Consider the following 24,310-nt stretch of genomic DNA (forward strand, 5'->3'; position numbering starts at 1 on the left):
GCAGACCATCCTCTACTACCACTTGCTGTACATGCGCATAACAAAAAATAATCATGCAATCAAAAACTCACTCTAGACTGCAAATCTGAAACTGAATCAAACCGAAAACAGTCTCCCTCACCTTCCAGTCTCCACTCTTCACGTTCCAAAGAACCATTTACTCTGGCAGAAAAAAAATAGATGTAGGTGTATTTATGCTATATAGATATATACAGACAGATATAGAGTTGTAACTTGTTCCAACATAACGACAATGCAAGGGTCGTTTGTTACTATGAGTGGAAAAATCAGTCTATACAACCCATCTATATCAAAACAGATAGCAAATCCTTTCTACTTCCCCTGCACTTATTATGGTACTGGGGGGTTGACACTCTTGCACAGATAAACAGTATAAGTAAAGCAATACTTTTTCTTTTCAGTCTTTAATGAGTTTTCTGAATAGCATTCAGAAAGCATGTATGCAACTAGAAAAAGTCACTGCATGGAGATTGGGCATCCTTCCATGCAGAGGAAGTGGTATTTTCTGTTTTTTTATTAATCTTTAAATGTTGCCAGAACTTTTACTGTGATTAAAATTTGATATCCTGAGGCTATACCCCTGCAGTGAGTAAAGGTCAGTGTCCACTGGGAGGGCAACTTTTGTGAAGAGTATAGATTTTTTTTTCTTTCTTTCATTTCTATATTTAAATACATCCAGACTTTTCATTTGGATGGGATGTTGAATACTTGTCCCATTTGCAGAAGGGGGAGAGAGCAGTGGCTGTTTCCCTGCTGACTGGAAAAGTATTATTTTCTGAGTTTTGTAAATTATTTTCAATTGTTTTATATGATATGTACATCTGTGCACTGTGGGATTTCCTGAATAGCACTGCTATGTTAACTGACAGTTTGTTATATTGAACATGACTCAACCATTTGATCATGAGCCTTGTTTCCTTGTTGGCAAGTGTGTATTTCCTGTATAATTTACACTGTCAGTGCTGTTTGGCAGTAGGACAGATGCTTGCTGTATTGCTGGATGCTGGGCATGTATTCTTCCATTACTATTCTTAATCTTTTTTCAACTCTATGATCAAGTAACTCAGATAAAGTTGCACTCTGCGTGTACTGTATCAGCTCTTCTGATTGTTGCAAGGCCTACAGGTACCAAAACATTACATTTGTATAGTCTGTATGTGTTCCTTCATAGCATGGAGACACACTTTGCTGGCTATGCAGAGTTCTGCATTATGTTATTAACATTTTATACCTTCAACAGGAAACACTGTTTGCTAACAGATAGTAAATATTCTTAAATATCCTTTCCAAGTCTTTGCATATTCATGTCATTTCTCTTTCTTTGCATATTCACTGTTTCCTGTCTTATTGGGTACCAGAGAGCTGTTCCTACTTATCTTTCCATGACTTTGTTGCCCATACCTCTACTATTTCATTATGTACATTAATACATCCTTTATTACTATGTAGTAAGGGAATGCTGTTGGCATTACTTTGTATCTGTATTACCACATTAGCACAGTGTACTCTTCTGTACACGTTTTAGTAGAGCTGTTGTGTGGATGTGGGAGTTACATATATGTGATGCTGTCTTGTGAATGTGATTGTTGCTATACTGGATATAACTCACATCTTGTGTTAGAAGTGATTGCTGCTGCCCAGTTTTATTAATTCAGTGTGTGCAGCATGTGTTAGATGGCATACTCAAGGACCAGTTCATCAGACTGTGTCAGACAATGTCACTACAAAGGAGAATGCCACCATAGCATTAAGGTCCAATGACTCCCTGAGTTAATTATACTAGTAACAAGGGCACAGGGGATGTGGCTTACTGACTTGAAAATGATTGAGTAGACTTTCAATCAGCTCATTTCAACTGAAAGTTGATTTGATTTTCCAGCTTTCAAAAAGTGGCACAAGTCCACAAATCATGACCACATGAAAACTTCCAGATGTTCATAAACTTTTTCGCAGATGTTATGAATGCTTACATTTACTTAACTTCTACTGTGTTTTATTAAGGTTGCTGCTGATGATATTCAGCCTTCTGTTTTTTCCAGCCACATCATATCCTACTCATCTGCCAGTGCTTCCAGTCCACGTGACATGAGGCTCAAATTGCACTATGTCTTTCAGCACCTGTCTGGGTGGTAGCCAAAGGTGATGGAGAAGCAGAGCTGGCATCACACAAGGAAGTCATGGTTGATGTGGTGGTCAGGTTGTCAGGTAGAGTGGACACATACATGCACTGAAGAGCATGTCTGACCTCATGTAGGCTGCCTTTCTGCTGCACTTCTTCCATGCCATGAACAGTGGGAATGGGAACATGTCACAGCACATTATGCATTGTTGGCATTCCTATGAACACAGCTGAAGATTTCTGCAACTTCTGCACAGATTCTCCTGACCAGCCTCCAGACTGAGATGGCCTTGGTTCACCAGAATCAATATCAGCAGGTAAATGAGCAAAACATAACCGTTCAGTGGGGACTGAATTCTAACCATTGAATATTCCTTAATAACAAGCAGTGGTGCATCCTACCCCAAGAAGGGCTGGTCTCTTAGGGCGTTGATTTCTGAAGAGGAAAGGGAAGAAGAGAGATGCTCTACACTAGGTATGTCACTAACTCAGCTATACCCTTTTTCTCTTCATCCCCTGCTGCGCTCGCATAATGTTATCCAACATAATTTTCTTTTGCATCCTTAGTTTATCTTCCTTGCTACCTTTTCTCAGTGCCATCCTTAACCATTGCTTTGTATTGTACCTTGATCACAGCTCACAAACTAAAAAATGCACTATACCAACAAGAAATGTGTATCTATGTTTGAATGCATGCCTGCACATATGCATTTGTTTATTTGTTTTATTTCACTTATCTGGGAATGTCCATATGGGGCGGTCTATTTTCAGCAGAGTCTCAGGGAGAAATACTTCAAACAAAATATACAGTGATAATGTCTGCATTACAAGTGTTCTTTCTGCTACCTCTGGCTGTTTTGCAGCTATAGTATCATTTGTTCGTACTGAATTGTGTGTAGAATCTTTACTATGTATTCATAGTGTGGAGCTTTTCTGTCTGAGTCTCTGCTAAAACTGGGCTCTTCTGGTCAATGTAAACAGAAAATAAATGAAAAGGATTATACAATTTACAAAGCAAACACTACATAGAATGTCAGTAAGGCACACAGGTACTTAGGTGAAATAATGACGTGAATTGATACATTTCTACTCAGACTAAACTCTATAGCTGACATGGTAAGCAGTCGAAGATATATAAGGTATAGCTTTGTACATGTAATGTTTACATATTTTTCCATATCTTGCAATGAGAGTGAAATAGCAGTCATGCAAAGTGAGCTCTCAGTACTCACAAATGTATATACATTGTACAGAAAGTTTACTGGAGTGCGATGAAAACCTTTAATATTACAGATACGACTGATGATGTAGAACAGAAATGTATTAATTATAAAAAAAGAAAATGTTTGGAAAAAATATCCAACCTAGTTAATGCCACAACTGCAAGCCCAGTTACATTCCATTTAGATTTTTTTTAACAATGAATCAAATGGACTCCTTTCAAAAAGTGGGCCTACGATTTTAATGAGTTTATTCCAGAGTTTGCCAACAGGTTAGAGGGAACTCTGAAGTACTGAATCTGTATTTGTCTTTAGAATGCTCACTAATCTGCCTGCAGATGCCCAAAGTTTGTGAAGAGGTTACTGCCAGTTGATATCTGGGGATAAGTAAGGGCAGCTGGAAAAGTATAACTAATGGGTCAAACATAACTAATAGTTGGTGACTGAATTCTAGTCACTGAATATTCCATAATGGCAAGCAGTGGTATGTCCTACCTCAGGTTATAAGGGCCACAGTCAGGGCTTTATCCCTGTATTCCCCCAGAGCTGGCTATAATCAGATCTTATTTTAATGGGTTATCAATGAAGCAGACAAGTAATTTTGAAGATGTATCTTTAATGAGGATTGAATCTGAAGTAGTAGTCCTGACACCTGCATTGATCCAGTCTGTATCCTTTGATACTTGGACTGGTCACTGCAGGTTCCTCTCCTCAACATCTTTCATAAAACTCTTGCAAGCTTGAGCTCCTACTCTCATTCCCATAATGCATTTGTGTGCTAACACTCTCCAGATCTCATTGCATTGTTTTCAGCTTCAGACTGATCTTTTACAACTTGAGCATCACTAGAGTTTTGAGTTTTTTTTTTTTTTTTATCTTTCTTCAGCAGGTGTTTTATGTTTCCTCATTTTTTGTCACTGCTAGAAAGTGATAAGTTTAGTTAATTGTACTGAAGATAAAAAATGCATTAATAGTGATTGTTAATGTTGTTTAATATTACTGACTTGAATTTTAGTATAGTACATATAGGTACATTTCTAAAATGGATAAGACCTCTGAGTTTTACTAAGTACACCAAATATGGTCACAGACTTCCTCTCCGGGATGCACAATATTGGTGTGTGGTCTGGCTGGGTACAAAACATGTACCATTTGTGAAAATTTCAGCACATGAACACTCAGTGGAAGAAGTTTAAACTAGCAAATAACCACAATTGTGGCTTTCCTGTCCCTTAAAGGCATACACATTTGTATGATTACAGAAACATGGTTCCATTGTAGTGAAAACACTTGTTCCTTACTGGGGTCTATGGCCTATCACTCCTTCAGACCCCTGATGAGGGTGGTTGCATTTCATATGGGAGCATGTCTGTATTTATTCACAGTTTCATCACCTCATGGCTAATCCAGTAGGCTAATGACCTAGAATTCATACATATCTTGATGGCTGTACATAACTGTAGAATTCCTGTCCCAGCTCTTACAGCCATACTATCAGCTATCCCCGATGTTACCTCATATATTCCCATGTCCCTCATAATATTTTTGATTTTCTGTTAAATCACTGAGGATTAAGTCAGTCGGTAAAGACAGACATTTGAGTCTCCTGCATCTTATTGCTCAGAAAATGCAGGTTGATACAAAACCTGTAGCTCTATTAAACTTTTTAAATGAATTAGAGTAATATTTCCCCCACTTGGGCATCATCAACAAGCTAACAGAACTTGGCGTAAATCCCCGTCTCATCAGGTGGGTGGCCAACTGTCTCACTGATAGAACCCACAAGGTCAAAATAGGTGCCACTACCTTCGATAGCAGACCTGTCAGTAGTGGTATCCCCCAGGGATCTGGCCTGGGACCCATATTGTTTGGCATCTACTTCTCAGCGGTTCAGGCAAAGACAAAAGGCCCATGGCTGACCAAGTTTGTGGATGACTGTAAGCTGAGTGCTGTCACTGACTCCCCAAATGATGTTAACATACTTCAAGAGGGTCTCACAGCAACAAATGACTGGTGCCAAAGTAATAGCCTTATGTTAAATGCAAAAAATGTATTATCATATCATTCAACAAAAACATGGACCCTACTGATTACCACATTAGCGGCAACCCCCTAAGCACACAACCTGTGGTGAGAGACCTGGGTACACAAATTGACAGCAGTCTCACATTTGACCATCATGTAGCGGCAGTGGTCAGAAAAGCCTTTTACTTGGTTCATCTCATAAGTAAAGGGACTGTATCCAGAAAAAAAGGAGGTTATTACCTCTCTGTACTCCTCCCACATTAGGCCAATAATTGAGTACATCACCCCATTTGGTATGTACCTCTCCAAACACCTGCACCAACTGGAAAGGCCACAGAAATATCTCACAAAGAGAATCTATGACCTCCAACACCTGTCCTGTGTGGACAGGCTCAAATCACTCTCACTCTACTCTGTATCATACAGATTGCTGAGAGGTGATCTGTGTCTCGCCTACAAGGCCATCTCAGACCCTGCTCTACTAGAGATGCACCATATCCGTAAGTCTAACTCCTTGCTTAGTATACAGTCGAAAGGCTTAAATATAATATGTTACATTAACAAAACCTGCTGGAGAGAGGTTTGTCTCCCAGAGGCTGCCCTGTCTCTGGAATAGACTCCCTATACACGTCAAACAAAGTACATCACTGACCCTCTTCAAGCACAACTTTGATGAGTGGATGGGCAACTACAAATTTGTCCCAGGGGTTCCACCTGTGTCCCTCACTGATAGGGGTGACAGGTGCTGATTGTTGTTTCTTTTTTGGGGATAAACTCTTGGCTAGGCTTGTAAGGGCTCCAGAGCCATTAGCCTAGTAAACTCCTATGATCCTATGATTTAAAAATTGTCCTTGATTTTGGCCCTTTGTCTCCCCATTGTATTTGGCTTTGTTCAGAATTTTTGATCAAAGACATTAAGAGGCATGCTCATAGCCCATGACACATATCTAAATAAGTTAGAGTTCTTAACTATTGAACCTAACACATTCATTCTGGGAGATTTTAGCTATCCATACATAAACTGGCAAACATGCACCAGAAACAGCAAATATCCACATATGCTTTTGCACATCATCAACGCTAACTCTCTAGACCAGATAGTACTTTGATCAGTTAGAGGCTCAAATCTACTTGACATTGTTCTTACATATACTGCACCAATATGCTCCATACTCATAGTTACCAGATCACTGGACAAATCAGACCACCGTGCTGTACTTTATTTCATAATGACCCTGCATAAGATGTCTTACTGTATTCACAGATTTTTCCGGAGTCAATCTTGTACCACATTTTGATGACCTAAAAAGATTTAAAAGCTCTACAGCCCATGGTGACCCCATTACAAATGTGTCCTCTTAAATCACTGATTTCTACTCTTCCCAGAACTCTTTTTTCAATGCACTTATCCCCATCTACCATGAATGCAATACTAAATTTAGAAACAAGTCCTTATGGTGGAATCACAGTATCAGCAAACTTTACAACAAAAGGAAAAACTACTGTCCCTAAGAAATTTACTTAAACTTCCTCATGGTAGAAGTAACCAGAAAAAGGTAAGCAAATGTAACACAGGCATAAGGTAAAACCAAGTACAAACTGAATATTGCAACTTCATCCCAAGGACACTGCAAATCCTTTTTTTAACTGTATTAGGAACCTGAAGAACAGTACTCACCACTGTGATGAGTTGATCTCTAATGGTATCACATACTCTGAAATAGAAGATATAACCAGTATATTAGCAGATGAGTTTAGTTCAAGCTTCCCCTTCTGTCCCCTCCTAGATCCTCCACTCACTCCATTCATTCTGTTCCAGTGCCTAAAACTACACCAGAACTAGTGTTAAAAGCCTTTCCAAACCAAAAACACTAGCTTCATGGTTCCAGACAATATATAAGGCTGTCCCGTGGTTAGCATAAAACATTACTTTGCTGACTCCTTCTTAAACCTATTCAGAATTAGTCTGCCCACTGGGTATGTGTCAGAGGTCTGGATTACAGCTGTTGTGGTATCCCACCACAAGGGTGACTGTACCATTGACTCAGAGAGCTAGAGACCAATTAGTCTTGCCAGCAGCATTTGTAAAGTAATGGAATATGTTACTGAGGAGTTCAAAAATAATAATGGCATCTTACAGTACCTTTATCCTAGCCAGTTTGTCTATGTAAAGGTAGGGTTTCCCTACTAAATCTGTTGAATTTCTTTGAGGAGACCACTGAAGCACTGGATGATGACAGATCAGTGCACACTGCTTACCTGGATTTAGCAAAGGCCTTTGACACTATCCCACACTCTATCATTATTAGTGAAACTAATCCAACTAAATGTTAGTCCTTATGTAAATGTACCTGCTTAAATAGCAAACTATGTCAGACTGAAACCACATAGTTATGGTCTATGGTGTACTCTGCTTATCACAGCAGGTCACCAGTAACATTCCACTGGGTTCAGTTTTAGGCACTACATTTCTCTGGCAACTATTTCACTGATGCTTAAGACAACAAGAATTGCTGTCTGGCTAAGTTCACTGATGAGTGCAAACTTGAAGCTGTCATCAAGTTACCAGGTGACATTAATATCCTACAAAAGTGCCTAATCCACAGAAATATATAGTGTCAGGACCACAGTCTTAACCTTAGCAAACAAAGGGAGTATTGTTCTCTTTGGAAAGCAAAAACATCATGTTACCACTGTTCAAAATCAGTCCTGTCATAACAGCTCTAGGTATATTCTTGAACAGCAAATGCTCTTTTGGTAACCACAAGACAGCAATGATTAGGGCATTTTATTTATTTATTTATATATTTATGAATGTACATATGTGTGCACGTATTTCTGTTTAACTGTGGTAGAACAGTGATCTGTGTGGTCCTTTTTCAGGTACATCCGGGAACAATACTTGGTTAAGTGACTTACATAGAATCATGCAGTTAGCCAAATAAAGGCCAAAGAAATCGAGCCCTGGATGACATTAAGCAGTTCACTAACAGCTCATAACCTTAATCCTCTACTCTGATTGTGAGACTACAAATCCTACCCTCTAGTGCAATTAATGACTCTAGGCATATCGTACAGGTGCAAGGTTATTCTATTTTTATGTTTGTTTGTTTGTTTGTTTTATTTTTTGTTTCCCCAGGCCCCCCTCACTCAGTGGCTCCACTACTGACACCCAGTCTGCTCATTTATTGGGGGGTGCAAGGGAGCATGATGTTCCTCGGCCAGGTGAGAGCACAATGGCACATTCATTCCTGCCCATGAATACTAAATGTCCCCTTCTTCCATAGTGAGAGTCTGGTTGTAGAGAGAAGGCCAGCTTGATAATACTGGGGGGGTGTCTACCCTCTTCCCTTGGCAGCACCCCCTTAGCAGCTCCTCCAATCTCCTCCATCAAATCCTGGACCACAGAAAGTAGCCTGATAAGAGTTCAAAACCTTAATATTCTGTGCTAACTGCGAGACTTTAAATCTTTCTATCTAGTATAATTGATGATTAAAGATATATCAAGGAGGTTATTTATTTATTTATTTTTTTGCTTCCCTGCAGATCCTCACTCAGTGGCTCCTTGGCTTAGTAAGACCTTTATGGCCCATACTGCCCAAGAATCCCATTTGGCCCTCTGCTCTCAAGTGGGAGTCAAGTTATAAGGTGCAAGGCAGCTTGGTGGTTTTGGGGGTTTGATTATCTCACCCCCTTGGGAGCACCTCCTCTCCCCTCAGCAATTCCTCAATTCCTCAGAGCTCAGCTATTGCTGTTGTCCAAGGAGAAGCATGCCTCTGCATGCCAAATTGCCTTCTACTACCATGGCAGCATGGACCTAGCAAGCTCAAACACCAGTAGATAACCTCTAGCGATCATACTAGGTGTCATCCTTGTGATAAGACAGAATGTCTGCGGCCATATGGGATTAAATGACCATTTCTCCATAAAACCTGCACTAAAACTTTTAGCAAACAACCCTAAATCTCAAATTAAATAATAGTTGTATGAGATGATGATATACATTCTTAACACATTGATTATCATCCACCTTTATGTTTTTTTAATATTATAGTAGATTTTATATATGTCATATATTTATTCATTTATATACTTACTTATATTAAATACTTACACATTGTTTATACATATATATCTATATAATTATTTATATATTTATTTATTACATAATATATTATATTTATATATTTATATAGTATTTAGCATATATTTGGGTGGTTATTAATTTACACATTGGTTTACATACATTATATATTATATATATATATACTTTTACAAACTTGTATATTATTTATTATTTATAATTGTTATAATGGTGTATATATGAATTGTACATAAACAATACACACACTTTTATGTTTAGATATCTTAATATAATGAGTTTTTGTCTTTTTTTAAAAATTGCTTTTAGGTAAAGTATATAATACATTTAGAATGTTTTTATGTTTTTTAATGTGAATAATTTTATATACTGCGTTTTAATGGAAGTAGCCATGGTGTGATCAATTAAGCATTGTGTCAAGTATCAATTAACTGTGATGTGATACTATATAAAAGTAAAGTATTTTTTGCAATCATGTGATTCTGAGGAAGTCTAATAGACGAAAGCGCGCTCAATCTTGTTTGTTTGCTGTGTGGAATTTAATAAAACTGTTTGGCTTTGTCTTCATGGTCCGGTAACTTTTTTACGATTTCCTAACGTACTTCGAGAGGTGGTGAAGTGGTGGTGCTTTGGAGATCTACCGGAGGATACCCTTTATTGTTGCAGCTAGCGGGCTTGGTATATCAATTTTTTTGAGTTGGTTTGTGGTGGAGAGGCGATTTTGGATGGAGATTTGCAAATTCATTGTGGTCTATCTCGTCAGACCCTTCTAGGCAGTGGCTGGGGTTCTCACAGTCTTCTTGATGAATGGCCTAGCGTGCACCTATGAAACTATGATCAGACTTTATGGCATCAGTTTAGTAGGTCCTTATCAGTAAATAAAAATTATATAAGGAGATTTGATCTAATGACATAACTTGCACGGTCATATATTATGTAAGTGGTAATACAGGGATTTAAACTAAACTCTGCCAGATGAAGCATCATTAGTAGTTCAAAGTATTCATTTTCTTTGCTGTGCTGTCATACTGTGTTATACTAAATTATCCATGCAATATTGTCCTATTATAATAGTGGTGCATGCATTCCCAGACAGAAAGTTCCTCTGATATAATCATTTAAGTATACAGATAATACCTGGTGATCCTAGTAGGTGTCATCCTTGTGATGAGATAGGGAGGTTGGCGTAATGGTTAAGATGTTTACCTTATAGACACAAGGTACAGGGCTTGATTCTGACATGGGGTAATTGGCTATGCTTAAAATAACCCACAATGGTAGTTAGCCTAGTGCTAATCTATGAACCTATGAATCTATAGAAACTGCAGAAGCAGACATTCATCTGTCAGCTATTACTCTGCTCAACGTAACAGTTTATGGTAATATCAAGTTCCCATACAGGCTACAGAACTATCACAAAATAATAAGGCAAAACACTAAAACAGAGATCCAATCCACAGTTTGGAACCTAAAGGCATTAAAAGATGTTGCACTCTGTAGGTGATCTTTTAAAAAGATTGTTGAATTCTTAGCCTTTTTATTTTGGTTTAGTACAGAAGAGGGAACCTTCCTACCATATTTACAATTCTTTTACAGCCCCAGTAACAAAGTTGTAGAAATATGCTCATAATCCATCCTTGTACTGACTGATCATTGTTGAATATTATTACCAGTCTGTCTGTGAAAGTAACAAAAAACAAGCTAGTAAAACCTCTGATTCGTAATCAAGTGCAGTGACCACTGGAATTTATTGAGCAAAAGTGTGCTAAAAGCATGGTGAACAGATCCTTTTCATCATAGAAAGTACATAATCTCAACATTTCTAAACATGTTTTATTTGTGAGTTTAGATGTTAAGTAGGCAACTGAGTGGTCATCATTATGAGCAGTATCTTTTTCTGGAAAAATTCACCCAAATGGCACAAACGCTACAGTAGATGTACATGGAATGCCTTAGGATGATTGCAGATCTAACTGAGGTTGTTAAAGTGAGAAGATATTCAAGAAAAGACTGATCCCTCTTGTATGGAGTAGTGTATTATCCCTCTAGCAGTGGTATCTATGGGTCTTTTGTATATCCACAAAACAAATATTGTTAGAATTACTCAATCTAGGGATTTAAACTTTGCTTGTAGCATAAATAGGACATGTTGCTGGGACAGGCATGTGTCTCAGAGAATCCACTTTCTTTAGAACAGGCTTCTCATCTGTGGAAAGCAAAGATCTTCTCTAACCTTATTCAAGGAAACCCAGACTGGTGGATGGGAAATTGGAAATAAACCCTGGGTCTATCACCAATGTCTGTAATGGACAGAGGCAGCCTGTAAATCTTGCCCTAGCTTACATATACCCCTTTAAGTAATCTCTAAGGCACATCAACTTGGGGGGATACAATTGGAATGTCTGACTAGGCTTATAAAGGTCCAAGTGGTTGTTAGCCTAGAATACACCTATGAACTTGAAAGTGTAACACCTATGTAGCTGAAAGTAGCAGTATAAAATTCAGCTTCAGCTTAAGCTTTAAGTACTTTTTTAAACAAAGTTCTAATGACAAAGTAACATTAGGCACATAAAAATTAAGTACATGAGGTATAATAAAATATTGACAATAACTATTAAAATTGGAAAATATGAAATACAAAAACAGACAAGATAATTAAATCCATATGTATCGTTACTACACCAAGATCATTACATGAAGACCAGGAACTGGTCCAAAAATGATCATTTAAAGCAAGTAAAGTTATCCATTATTTTGTAATGCACCAGTAATACCGGCAAATTTAGAGACCCCCCCCACAACTATCAATCAAATATTCTTTAATGTGTCACATCTTATAAATATAAAAATAAGAGTACTATCACTTTAAGAATGGGCATAATGTTAATTGAATATGTGCAATGAGTTTACCTGACGTTTCCCTTGTCTTAGCTGCTTTTCAGTATATCTTGAGTTTGTGTGTACAGTACATTTTGGGGTCCACTTTCTTCAACAGTCCTGTCCTGACACTTCTTATTATTTTACAGAACATCTAATGGTATTAGAATAAATCTTATTTTTGTGACACCTCTGTATTACCTGTCTGCTCAGCAGCCACTCTTGTCTTCAGTTAACCATTCTGAAGACATGCAACCATTTTGAAGATGTGCATTGTTTTTTGGACATTGCCAAATGAGCAGTCTCTCGCTGTCTCTCTTTCTATTTTATTTTTCATTCCATATTCACTGAAAGGCTCTTATTTTTTTTCCACCACAATAATAATAATGTCTTTTTTATTGTAAAATATTTAAATTGACAAACTTTCTGCCCTGTCCTAATAATTAAATAAAATGGCCCTGGTTTTGGGAATCCCCCCCGTCCCCATTTTGTTTGGCTTTGTCATTAGCAAATGACCCTTGAACAAGGAAGATGAGGATAGGAAACATTACAGACCTACTAGCTTACATTCAAAAGAATTAGACCACACTGACTTTCTCAAGTATGAACATACTATGCATAAAAAAAAGAAGAGTAACATTATGTTATACTGAGAAGGTTGTGGAAAGTTAGATAAAACTCTGGGCAGAAATTAAGGAAAGTCAGAATTCAAAAAGAAGCATATTAATTATTAAGGTAAAAAATGTGAGAGCAGTCTTTCAATGTTGAATTTGTACTTTTTTTAAGGTACCCACACTACACTGCCAAATTCCAGTTTTGATCTTGTTAAGGTGATATAAAACGTGATCGATATACTATCAGAGCTAGATGCTAAGTGTTTCACTACATACCCTTTGTGAAAGTAGCATTTTATGGCTCTTGAATTGTATTTATTATTTACCAATCTTCAAGATTTCTAAACTGATTTGTCTTTGCAGGTATGACGTTCCATATTTCATAAGTAATACTAATCTTAGTTGGCACAAAGTCCATATGTTTAGTCTTCTGGGCATTAATTTCCATAAAATTTAAAACTCCATTTTGTGAGATTATTTGTTTATACGATTTGTGTGTCCTGCATATTTGTAGTAATCATAATATTGTTTGTCATTTACATACATCAGTATAAATATTGCATCGGCAACTGTTATGCTATATATATCTATCTATATATATATATATATATATATATATATATATATATTCGAAAATATCCCTTATAGGAACGCAGCAAAGGCAGCAAAAGCACGTAATGCTTATATTGTTTATAACTGGAATCAAAAGACTGATAGCGTCACAAAATAAATAAAATGATCTGTTTAATTTGACAATACTAAACGAATAATGAACAAAGATACGTAAGCGCTTTCACGGAACTCACTGTCCGCTTCTTCAGACATTATAGTAAATCAGATATTCATTTCATTTATATAGTCCTTCAATTTGATTAATTATCCTAATTAAACTGTATAAAACTTTCGTGAATTTAAAGAGATATGTACACGCCTAATTTTATTTATACAACTGTTCTATATTAACTTTTAACAATTTTAAAATAAATATAAAAAAAATTTATATACATATCAATCAATGCCCTACCTATAAATATGATGCAACTAAACATAATTATATATATATAAAAAACTAAATAAATAAATACCAACAAATTAATTAACTATAATCAGCATATAAATATGCAAAATTATTATCTTACATATGTATCAAGGCATATATAAATCAAAAAATATATAACATATAACACAAATATAAAGCAGTATAAATATTAAATAGCAATTACATACAAAATAGATGAAACTCATTTATAGCCTCTTGCTTTCAAGATAGGTTTAAGAGATATAACGTCATTCAATCCTCTGCCCCTATGTGCTGCTAACCTAAAAATCCATTTTAATTCTGCACTTTCTGTTTCATTAACAATATCCCCATTTCGTATATTTTCATGTTGGATATGAAGTATCTGAAACAAAAAAGTGTGATCAGACCCAGAATTCTTAACATGTTTGGCTATTGCATTATATTCTTCTTGCCTTTGTATACTATAGTTATGGTCCCTTATCCGTTCTTTCAAAGATCTATTTGTTTTACCTACATAGAAGTAGAAACAAAGGGTACAATGGGCAATGTACACAACATTCTTTGTATTACAACAACCAGAATTTCTTAACTCCCAAAGATGTCCTGTATCAGGGTGTCTGAAGAATCTGGATTCATCAATGAATTTACATTGGGCACAACTCCCACATTTTTTAGTACCCATTTCCAATGGATGTACCTTACATTGATCATGCAAAATCCCATTGGAATAACATAATTGTTGTTTCAAGTTCTTACAATTCTTATATGTATAAGACGGATATTCTCCTACCAATGCCTTAGTACTTTCGTCAACCAATAAAATATGCCAATTGTCCCTAATGGCTTTTTGAACCCTGTCTGTATTATTACTATAGGGCAAGATTATAGATAGTCTACTATTACCTGTCTTTTTGTTCTTCTGACAAAAAGCCTTTGCTGAATAGAAAGGTTTAGCTGTACTTTTCTAAGTTCTTTTGTATATGTACAAATACTATTAATATCATCTTCTTTATAACCTCTAGCTATAAAATCTTGTTTTAAGTGATTAATTTCACTCAACAATATTTGTTCATCACAGCACAATCTTGACAGCCGTATTGCTTGTCCCTTCACAATGTTGTTAAACAGTGCAGGATTGTGCATGCTGTCTCTGTGTAGAAAGGCCAGACAATAACATGGCTTCCTACATATTTTTGTTTTTATAATGCTCTCCTCAACATAAGCTGTAACATCAAGATAATTAGTACTGTTTTTTGAGTATTCCATTGTAAATCTCAAAAAAATATACATACATACATATTGAAAAGAAAATCCCCCAGTGCAGAAACCTGTGTAACCCCTTGACTTACTATATTCCATTGACCCTGATATTGATTGTCCTATTTCTATTTGGCTAGTCAACAATTTTTAATTCAGTTCCTTATTTTTATATATATATATATATATATATATATATATATATATATATATATATATATATTTTGCATTTTGTAAACAGATGATAAATAACCTCATGAAAAGACATGCTAAGTCTATTTCAGTCCTGTTTACCCCCATTTCTTTTTGTATATTTTAATGTTACATATTCTTTCCATTCCATTATCTTCATAATAATGAATGTCTTACATAGGTGTATAGTTTTTAACTTTTGTCTACTACTTTTATTTTCACAAATCATCCTAATTATTCCCCTAATCCAGCCATTAGGAATTTGGTAGTGCTCATTGCTAATTTCCAAAATATTGTCTAGTGGCTATAAAAAGTTCTCTTTTAGTTGTTTCAAGTCTTGAAAACTAATCATACAGAGTCCAGGTGCTTTGTTTTCCTTCAAAGGGCTATTAACATTACTTCGGTCAGTGACATCCAGTAAATATGTATCATTATGTTATTACTTTTTGAGAATGTGGGATCCATTGCTGGGGGGAGTGATGATTCTTACATAAATGCTTTTTCAAATAATTTAATTTTTTTGTCAGCCTGATAAATTCTTTATCCTGAGTTCATTAACATCATGAAGTTTCAATGGTAGAGTAAGTTTAATTTATTTATTAAAAAATGCTCTACTATCACCTTTACAGTTAGCTACAAGTTTTCTTCAAACTGAGAAAAATCTAATTTAACTCTCTTTTCAGTCTGCTTTAATTACTCATTATAATTAAGTCTACACTTTCTACTGCTGATGCTGTTAGTTTTTTTTACATTTTTTATATATTTGTAAGTTGTCTTGTGCTCACCAACTGTCTGCTGCTGTATGATGCCCTTTTTGAATACTTATTTTTTTCTTTGTCAGAGTAAATAGTTTCCATAAACGCATCCCATGTCTTATAGGCTATGTGATATACTAACCATTTTTAAGCTCCAAGATAAAAGTTCTGCAATGTCTTTTCATAATTTTTAATAATTTTATCAGTATGCTGCATAGTGCTATTGTTATTATTTAGGCTTTAACATCACATTTTTCTCTTTGTCACTAAATGATCACTCCCTGATAATGCAGGGTATAGTTCACTGATCATGTCTTTGTTGATTCAGACAATGTCAAGAATATCTTATCGCTTGTGGTTTTGTCATTCACCAGATTTAATTGTTCATCCATAAAAAATCTTATAAACTGCATTTTAACTTATGTCTCTTTCACAGGTTGCCCCGTTTTCTTTTTGGAAGATTTATGAATCTTGTAATTATTTTATTATTGCATTCAAAGAGTATGTACAACAGGAACTAACCTATCAAGTTAATTTAAAGAGTTTATTGGTAGTCTGTAATGAGCAACTATTATTTAGTCTCAGGAGGTAACTGTGTCTAGTGTTTCAAACCTCTCTGGCTTGTCTGTAATGTTGCCAGTATGGCAACCTGAGCAGCTTGGTCAGTAATTACCATGTGTAGGCATGCATGAATTAGACATCGAAACAGCTGAAAGCTTCAAGGTGCTTTGCTAATGACCTCTTTTAAAGCACTAATTTATTTGGCCTCATGGTGAAAGCCAGGCTGTTGGAGAGTTATCATGAATGTAAGATGTTTGCTACTGTTGGTGTGAAGTTCTTCACTCCTTAGCAGACATTTGTTCATAATTGGTAGGCAGCCATTATCTTGTGGTTTGAAAAGAGCCAGCAGCAGGTTTTCAGACAGTATTCTGACAGAGACAAATGTGAGCACAATGTCTTCCAGAATGGACACCGCCCTCAAAGCAGAGGTGGTCAGCAGAAGTGGAGTTTTGCAGCCCTCCTTCTGGGAGGTAGCAAAAGAACCTCTGAGATCTTGTCCAGCTGTTTCTTTCTGGAGGCAATTAGGAGACATGCATCCCTCCATTTTTCTCATGTCAGGCTATCACACAGGATAAGTGGACAAAGGAAATCATAGCCAGAGGCTAAAATACACTCTTCTTATTTCCTTCATGACCATTATATCCCTTCCATACATCTCACCCCAGCAAAAATGAACTGCCCAAAAATATGGTCTTCAACCTCTTAGCAGAAAGAGCAATCCAAGAGGTCTTATCAGAGCAGAAAGGTTATAGATACTATTCAGTATTAATTTGGGTTTCTGAGACAAAATTTGAATCAATCAGGGTGGAGTACAGGGAATTATGGGTAGGGGAGTCAGAGCCCTGGAACCAAAATAAGCTTCAGAGTCGGTGCCAAGGTTGGATCTGATCAGATCCAACAACCCATGTGTTGAACTGGAAGAAAATCAGACAGCATTGATCTATCATTATGCATGACTTTAATTTTTTTTTTTTTTTTTTTTATAAAACTGAGTGATTCATTAACATATAACTGATATGTATTTTAAAGTTTGGTTTTGTGCTTGACCTATAACATGTCTATCATGATTTTGGTCATCCTCAGAACTGACCAAGTTTAGAGAAGGAGTACAACACAGGAGAGGGAAAAAGACATATCTGCATTCTGTTATGTAATGCCAGTTATAATCTGTTGAACTGATGTGGATTTATAGTTAGGTTAGATCAATCTTTTAAGGAGAGTCTAATGTCAGAGCAGTGGTAAGAAGTACTTGTGGTACCCATCTACAAAAGCAGATCAAGAAACACTGCCCAGAAGACTAAAGCCTTTGAGACGGACTTCAGAAGTGAACAAAACTCTGGAAGCATTTGTAAATTAAGACCTATACCATTCCTGGCATGACTGGTTCACAAGAGTGGTAGGCAGAATTAACTCTATAGAAGTGAACTCTGTATTTCAACAAAGCCTTTGAGTCATTCTTGCCACATGGTTACCTTGCAAAAATTTGGGAAGTATGAGTGTGCAGAAAAATGTGTGAATAGGTGGGACAGCGGGTGGATAAATGGGAACTGGTGGGAGATTATCAGGCAAGACTTGTCATAGAGTAAAAGGCTGACAAGTGGTGTTCTGTACAGGTCATTCCTGGGTCTTGTCATATTTAATGTGCTCATCTCTGAACTCATGTACAACATGGAGAAATGGAACATTCATTTACACAGAGTATCAGTTTGGGGATAGTGGTGGTAGCAGATGGGGTGCAAGCCTGAAATGGCATTTAATGAAACTGGATGCATGAAATAAATGATGGTGATTTCACTTCATCCCATCCAGGGGTAAAGTGCTGCAGCTAGGGAATGGTAAGCAAGGTGCCAAATGCACAATTTGAGAAGATAGGCTCCAAACTCCAGGAGGAGGAAGGGATCTGGTTTTGTTATTATTATGGAAAAACCAAATGCTCAGACTCAGTATAAAAGGATGACAAAGCAAATGCTGAGATATTTATCTTGGCGAGATATAATACAGAGATAGGGAAGTAATAATGCCCCTTTATCAAACAGTAATCAGGCTGCGTTTCCAGTACTATTCTGGAAGCCATATATGGAATGGGATGTCACAATGCTAGAGCCATATATGGAATGAGATGTCACAATGCTAGATAGATTACTGAGGAAAAGGGATTGTATGATAAAGGGAAGGGACAGTATAACATGTACAGAGAGATTTAGGGAGCTGAACAAGGAAAAGAAGAGAGACATGTGTGACATGATCTAGACATATGGAGCACCATAAGGTAATGTGATGAGATTATACTTAAAGGGAAGAGTGTGACAGGAAGGAAGGGGCACGACCAGCAGATCACTATAACACAATTTAATCTTGATATAAGGAAACACTGTTTCAGACATAGAATAGTTAACATGTAGAATCATTTACTAAAGTAGGTGATAATAGCTAAGAGAGACAGGATCTTTAAAGTGATTTAGGGTTATTGGAGAGAGCAGATGGAAGAGCTGCTGCCTTTGTCTAGCTGCAACACTCTGGCAAACTGCATGCGCATAGTCTGACTGGCTGAATTATCGAATAAAATGCAGTATAATGTGAAATGATCAGTTTAATACTATCTGAGCTAATGAATGTGTTGGGGAGGAGATGACATAGACACAGGGTACTTCACAATGTGTTTGAAAGTCTGAAAATATGTTTCTAAAGTAGAAATGCCTATTATAAGATGATGTTCTGCTAAAAGATGATTTCTGACAGTCAGCCATAGCGTTAAAAGGTATTTGTTAATTAGTTAAGGTTAAAGGACAGCTAAACAATGTATGATTCTAGAAGCTAGTATTCCTTCAGTACATCTATTTTGTTTATTTATATCTTTTGCAGGGTAGGGGATGGAATTCTATTTCCATCTAATATCTTTTTAGCTCAAGGTAAGTAACATGGTAGTTGAATTATTTATTGTGTTTGGCAACTGTTTAAGTGGGCTGGTCCTGGGTCCCTTTTAAGCCATGACCTGGTTGCAGATATATAGCAAATTATAAAATGTATAAGATTTGCAACTCAAACAGGTTACAATATTTACATAACTAGTTACAGTTTGCATTACATAGCAAATTATAAAAATCATCATTAACAGTACTACAGGTTATATAATATCAAGTCACTTATGTTGCAATACAGTGTTCAGCTTGCAGTGGTGTGCAATACTGCTTTGTCTTGCATATCAGCATAACACCATTCTAGGATCAGAGAACTAAGATTAAAGTATTAGGAAGGGAACTGATTGAGACAGGATGAGGCCAGTTCAGAAAAGTTACCTTGAGGTGTACATGAGGTATAGACCCCAAGGTAACCATTTCCTATTCAAATACAGTCATGCTATGGTGCTTTAGCATTAAGATGTGCAGCAGTAGGATGAGCTGTCTCTGTGGCTGTGCTAAATGCTACTGAGGCATTCTGGGGGAGAGTATTATGCTAACTGGCCAGATGTAGTAAGGCAATCATGCAGCTGTGTTGGTCTGAGAATTGCTCAGTTGCTAAAAGAAACATGGGCACTCACAGCTGCTCATGTTAACAAACACAGCCAAAAGTTCATGTTCACCGGTCATGAATGATATAAGTGCTGGGGAGTTTAGCAGACAGGCAGTGTTTGGGGGTATGTGCATGTGTATAAGTGTGGACTGCATGCGTGTGTGTGTTTGTGTGTGTGTGTTTGTGTCTGTCTGCCACTCTGGGAGGTCACAGTAGATGATGTTAGGGTGGGTGCATCTGTGAGCGTGATTGGGTGGGGGGGACTCTGTGTGGGGGGGGGCATGGGACACTGTCATACCTTCACACTCCCCTAGACTAATAAGCAAACTTGGTGACATTGGAGGTAAACACTAGACAACAGGGACAATTTCTTTACATCATGCCTTAAAGGCACTTAAAAAAAGACATGAGTCAGGAGGAACACTAGCATCTGAAGATACTCTATATAGTGTTTTTAAAGGCAGTAAAGCAGATTCAAACCCTGTAACACACAAATGATACTGGTCCTCTGCACCACCACTAGGCACCAGGGATAGCTGAAAATATTACCCAAGTGTTTAAAAAAAATTGTAAAGTAAAATGGGGAAAAGGTTAGTGTAGCCAGGGGTATTTTACATAATAAGTATGAAACTCTAATGTCTCACTTAATTCAGTGATTCAATGCATCCTGACAATGGTCTGTACACTCACCTGTCCTCAGGCAGGAGATACAGAAGCCTGCATTATAAGACCACCAGACTAAAAAACTGTTTCTTTCCGCTCTCCATTAGACTGTTGAACTCTTGGGAAAAACGAACCATGACGTTTGTTATATAACTAGCCTATCAAGGGGCCTATTTTATGGATGTTCAATAACTAAGTGCAATACTAAGGTAGCTCACCTACACACTGAAGGACTATAAAGTGCAATATACAAACTGTGTAATAATTCACTCTATTCATAGATAATCCACTATTGTTTAAATTTTACTTTGACAATATTACCTTCATATTGCTCTTTGTCTTCTGTTCTGGGATGGGTGTGGGTCACTGCTGTCCTACTTTACTTGCAAATTGCTACTTATTAAAATTGTACTGTGATATTTTATTAATTTTTCTCTGTCTAGAAGTGCAGCACTCTCAGTACTCCATAAAAAGTCAAGGAAACACAAACTCTTGTTGAGCTCCCTTTTAATCTTCATTGCTAGAATTGACACCTATTTTAGGGCACTATATTTTCTGCAGATATACTGATATCATAAAGATCAACTGTTAATTATTTCAAGAGATGTAACTGAAATTATGAGGATAAACTGTAAGCATCAGTGTATTTTATCATGGTATCCTACATGTAAGTAGGTTGAATTAGTCTGACTTTTACTACTTTTATCAATGCTCTTTCTTGAAATTGCCTTCTCCTCCATTTCCTTCCTTTCTAGGTAAGACTGACACTAACCATCCCCAGCCATGCAGTCCATCCATTGGTTCCTGCCCAGCAATGTGTACCTGTAGCAATGGCATTGTTGATTGTCGAGGCAAAGGCCTAACTGCCATCCCAGCAAACCTGCCAGAGACCATGACTGAGATGTAAGTAATAAAGTTATAGTCTGTTAAAAACAGCTGAAATATTCTGCAGTAATTGTCTGTGGCTGAGGTGGGCACATGTAGGGAGATTTCACACACAAACAGTGCTTCATCAAATATGGTTAACCTAGAAGGGTTTCTGTTTTTCTTAGCTAATAGATCATTCGAATCAAGTAAGTTTTATGTAACTCTGTTGTTCATTGTTTATATTATGGCGGCATTATCAGGTCATTAGGATACACTCCATTTCAAACACTCAGGCCCTTTCAGGGTAGCTAACATTCTAAACTAGTGAAAAAGACAATACTCTGCATTGTTTAAGGACAGCAAGATTCCATGATTGGCCATAGGTCACACAGTCATGCATACAGCATCAAATCTTTACTCTGAATTCTACTAAACTATGCAGAATCTTTACAGACTTTGTTTATTGTCATGTACTATACGGTCTTGATAAAAGATATTGGAGGGAGCTTTCTTCACTGTGTGCCACAATAGTGGTTTGTGTGGTATTGTAGGAAGGCTAGCAAATAGTTACCCACAGTACTGATTGTGAATTCCATTTATTCACTCGTCTTTTCATTGCAGGTCAGAATGTAGTACAGAAAGACAAAATGGGTGTCTCTCACCCCTCTTCATGAATTAATTATATCTCTATCTTACAAATATAGACAAGCTCAACCTCCTAACTACTGAGGGGGAGTGAAGATAAGTCAAACAGAAAGGGTTACTACTAGTGACCTTGAATCCATCCCCACCTTCATATTTGCAAAGACTAAATATTAAACTGATGCTGTGGTTGACAAAGAAATAATTAAGAGTAAGAAAGTGTTGAGCTTACTTGTAACATGATCAAGTCTCCCCACCCCAATAAACACACTAAGCATTTTATGCACAAGTATACAGCAGAAATAACAGACCTAAATACAGAGCTACCTATCCACTTGCTGTCTTTATTAAATATTTTTTATTTTCAGTCTTTGTAAACCAGTATGGCCCATTAAATACAGTTATCTGCTTTCAGGGATGAGCAAGGTTTATTAAGTGACTTTCTTGAAGACAACAGTGTACACATACAGGCTGTAGGTATAAAATCCAGGTCTAAAGAATGGGGATGGGATGCATAAAGAAAAACAACGCACCTGTGCATTACTTATGCCAAAGAAATCAATTGCACATTGTGGCAAAAAGCAAATTATGGAAGTAGTTATGGAACATACCTCTGACATGCCAAATAGTAAGTGACATAAATTAAAAAACTGTGCTGTAGTAGCTGTATGCTCATCACGAATAGTGTGGATGATGTAGTGTAACAGATAGTATATAGTGCTCATAGCACTCTAGGTGGTCATGCACAGAAGGCAGGTAGACAGTGACAAACACCTGCACATAGTGACATGTAAAATAGTATGGAACAGCAACATGGACACTGCAACAGTATGTACAGCCACATGAGTGGACACCCTGTTTATCCAATAAATAGAGATGAAAACAGGGGTATGTATATCAGAAAAGTAGAAACGGCGACAAGAGCAAGCAAAAGGCCAGGTGGTCAAGAAATTGACATAGACAATACAGCAGGCAGATGCCTGGTGATGGAAAGGGTGGGATGATGAAGAAGGTGCAGAAAATGACACAGGTGAAGGCCCCTGTGCATGAACACTGGGAAAGGAGATAGGGTATGATGTGGGCATGGTGGACTGTCAGAATGGCCAGTAGGACAATATACCTTGATATTCTGGTCCTGCATGACTGATGTCATGGGCTGATTGTTCCCTCTGGTGCCCCGATAGCCAAAACCTGCAGTTTGAACAAATCCACTCTTCAATCCAGAAGGCACTACAGGCAATGAAGGTGAGCATCCAAGTGCCAGTCCACTTCAACACCTGCCAGATACTGCAGCTGTCACTACAACAGCAACAATGACACTACATGTCTTCCTCCAAGAGAGGAGCCTTCATTCCCCTGCCCCCACCCAAGAGACAGTTTCATTTGTACTACTGACATGGTGTCAGCTGCAGCACCAGGTGAGGTATGGGGTGACCCCAGATGGACCTCTACTTCCTCTTCTACTGGATATGCATGTTGGAAACACAATGAGAAGACCATGGTAAGTGACACAAATTAAAATGACCCCATAAAAGATGCAGACTCGAATGATATCCACAGCATACTCACAGTGCTAGTCTGACAAACTTTCCTAACTGCTTTAGCAGCCAGCCATGTTAGTATAACACTCTTCAGCAGCTCTAATGAAAAACAAGTACTGATAAACAAAGATGTACAACACTGAGGACATCACACACACACACGCACACACACACACACACACACACACACACACACACACACACACACACACCTAAGAAACAAAAATATACAGTACATCGCTGGAGCAGTTCAACCTGGCACTTCTTCACATCACTGTACCCATGTCTGCACTGCATTTCACACTGCTAAATGCATGTTACTG

The 24,310-nt window shown here is 37.2% G+C and overlaps 1 protein-coding gene across 2 annotated transcripts in view; it reads left to right on the forward strand.

Moving 5' to 3' along the window:
- Window positions 1-24,310, forward strand: part of SLIT1 (slit guidance ligand 1) — a 3,022,655-nt gene that overhangs the window by 1,920,265 nt on the left and 1,078,080 nt on the right. For both annotated transcript variants that reach the window (XM_044056244.1, XM_044056245.1), the window contains exon 9: window positions 21,693-21,840. In XM_044056244.1, coding sequence (XP_043912179.1) covers window positions 21,693-21,840 — 148 coding nt within the window. The remainder of the gene's footprint in view (window positions 1-21,692; window positions 21,841-24,310) is intronic.

This window comes from Protopterus annectens, chromosome 14.part0 (assembly GCF_019279795.1).
Source record: "Protopterus annectens isolate FY-2018-M chromosome 14.part0, PAN1.0, whole genome shotgun sequence".
Classification (NCBI taxonomy): Eukaryota; Metazoa; Chordata; order Ceratodontiformes; family Protopteridae; genus Protopterus; species Protopterus annectens.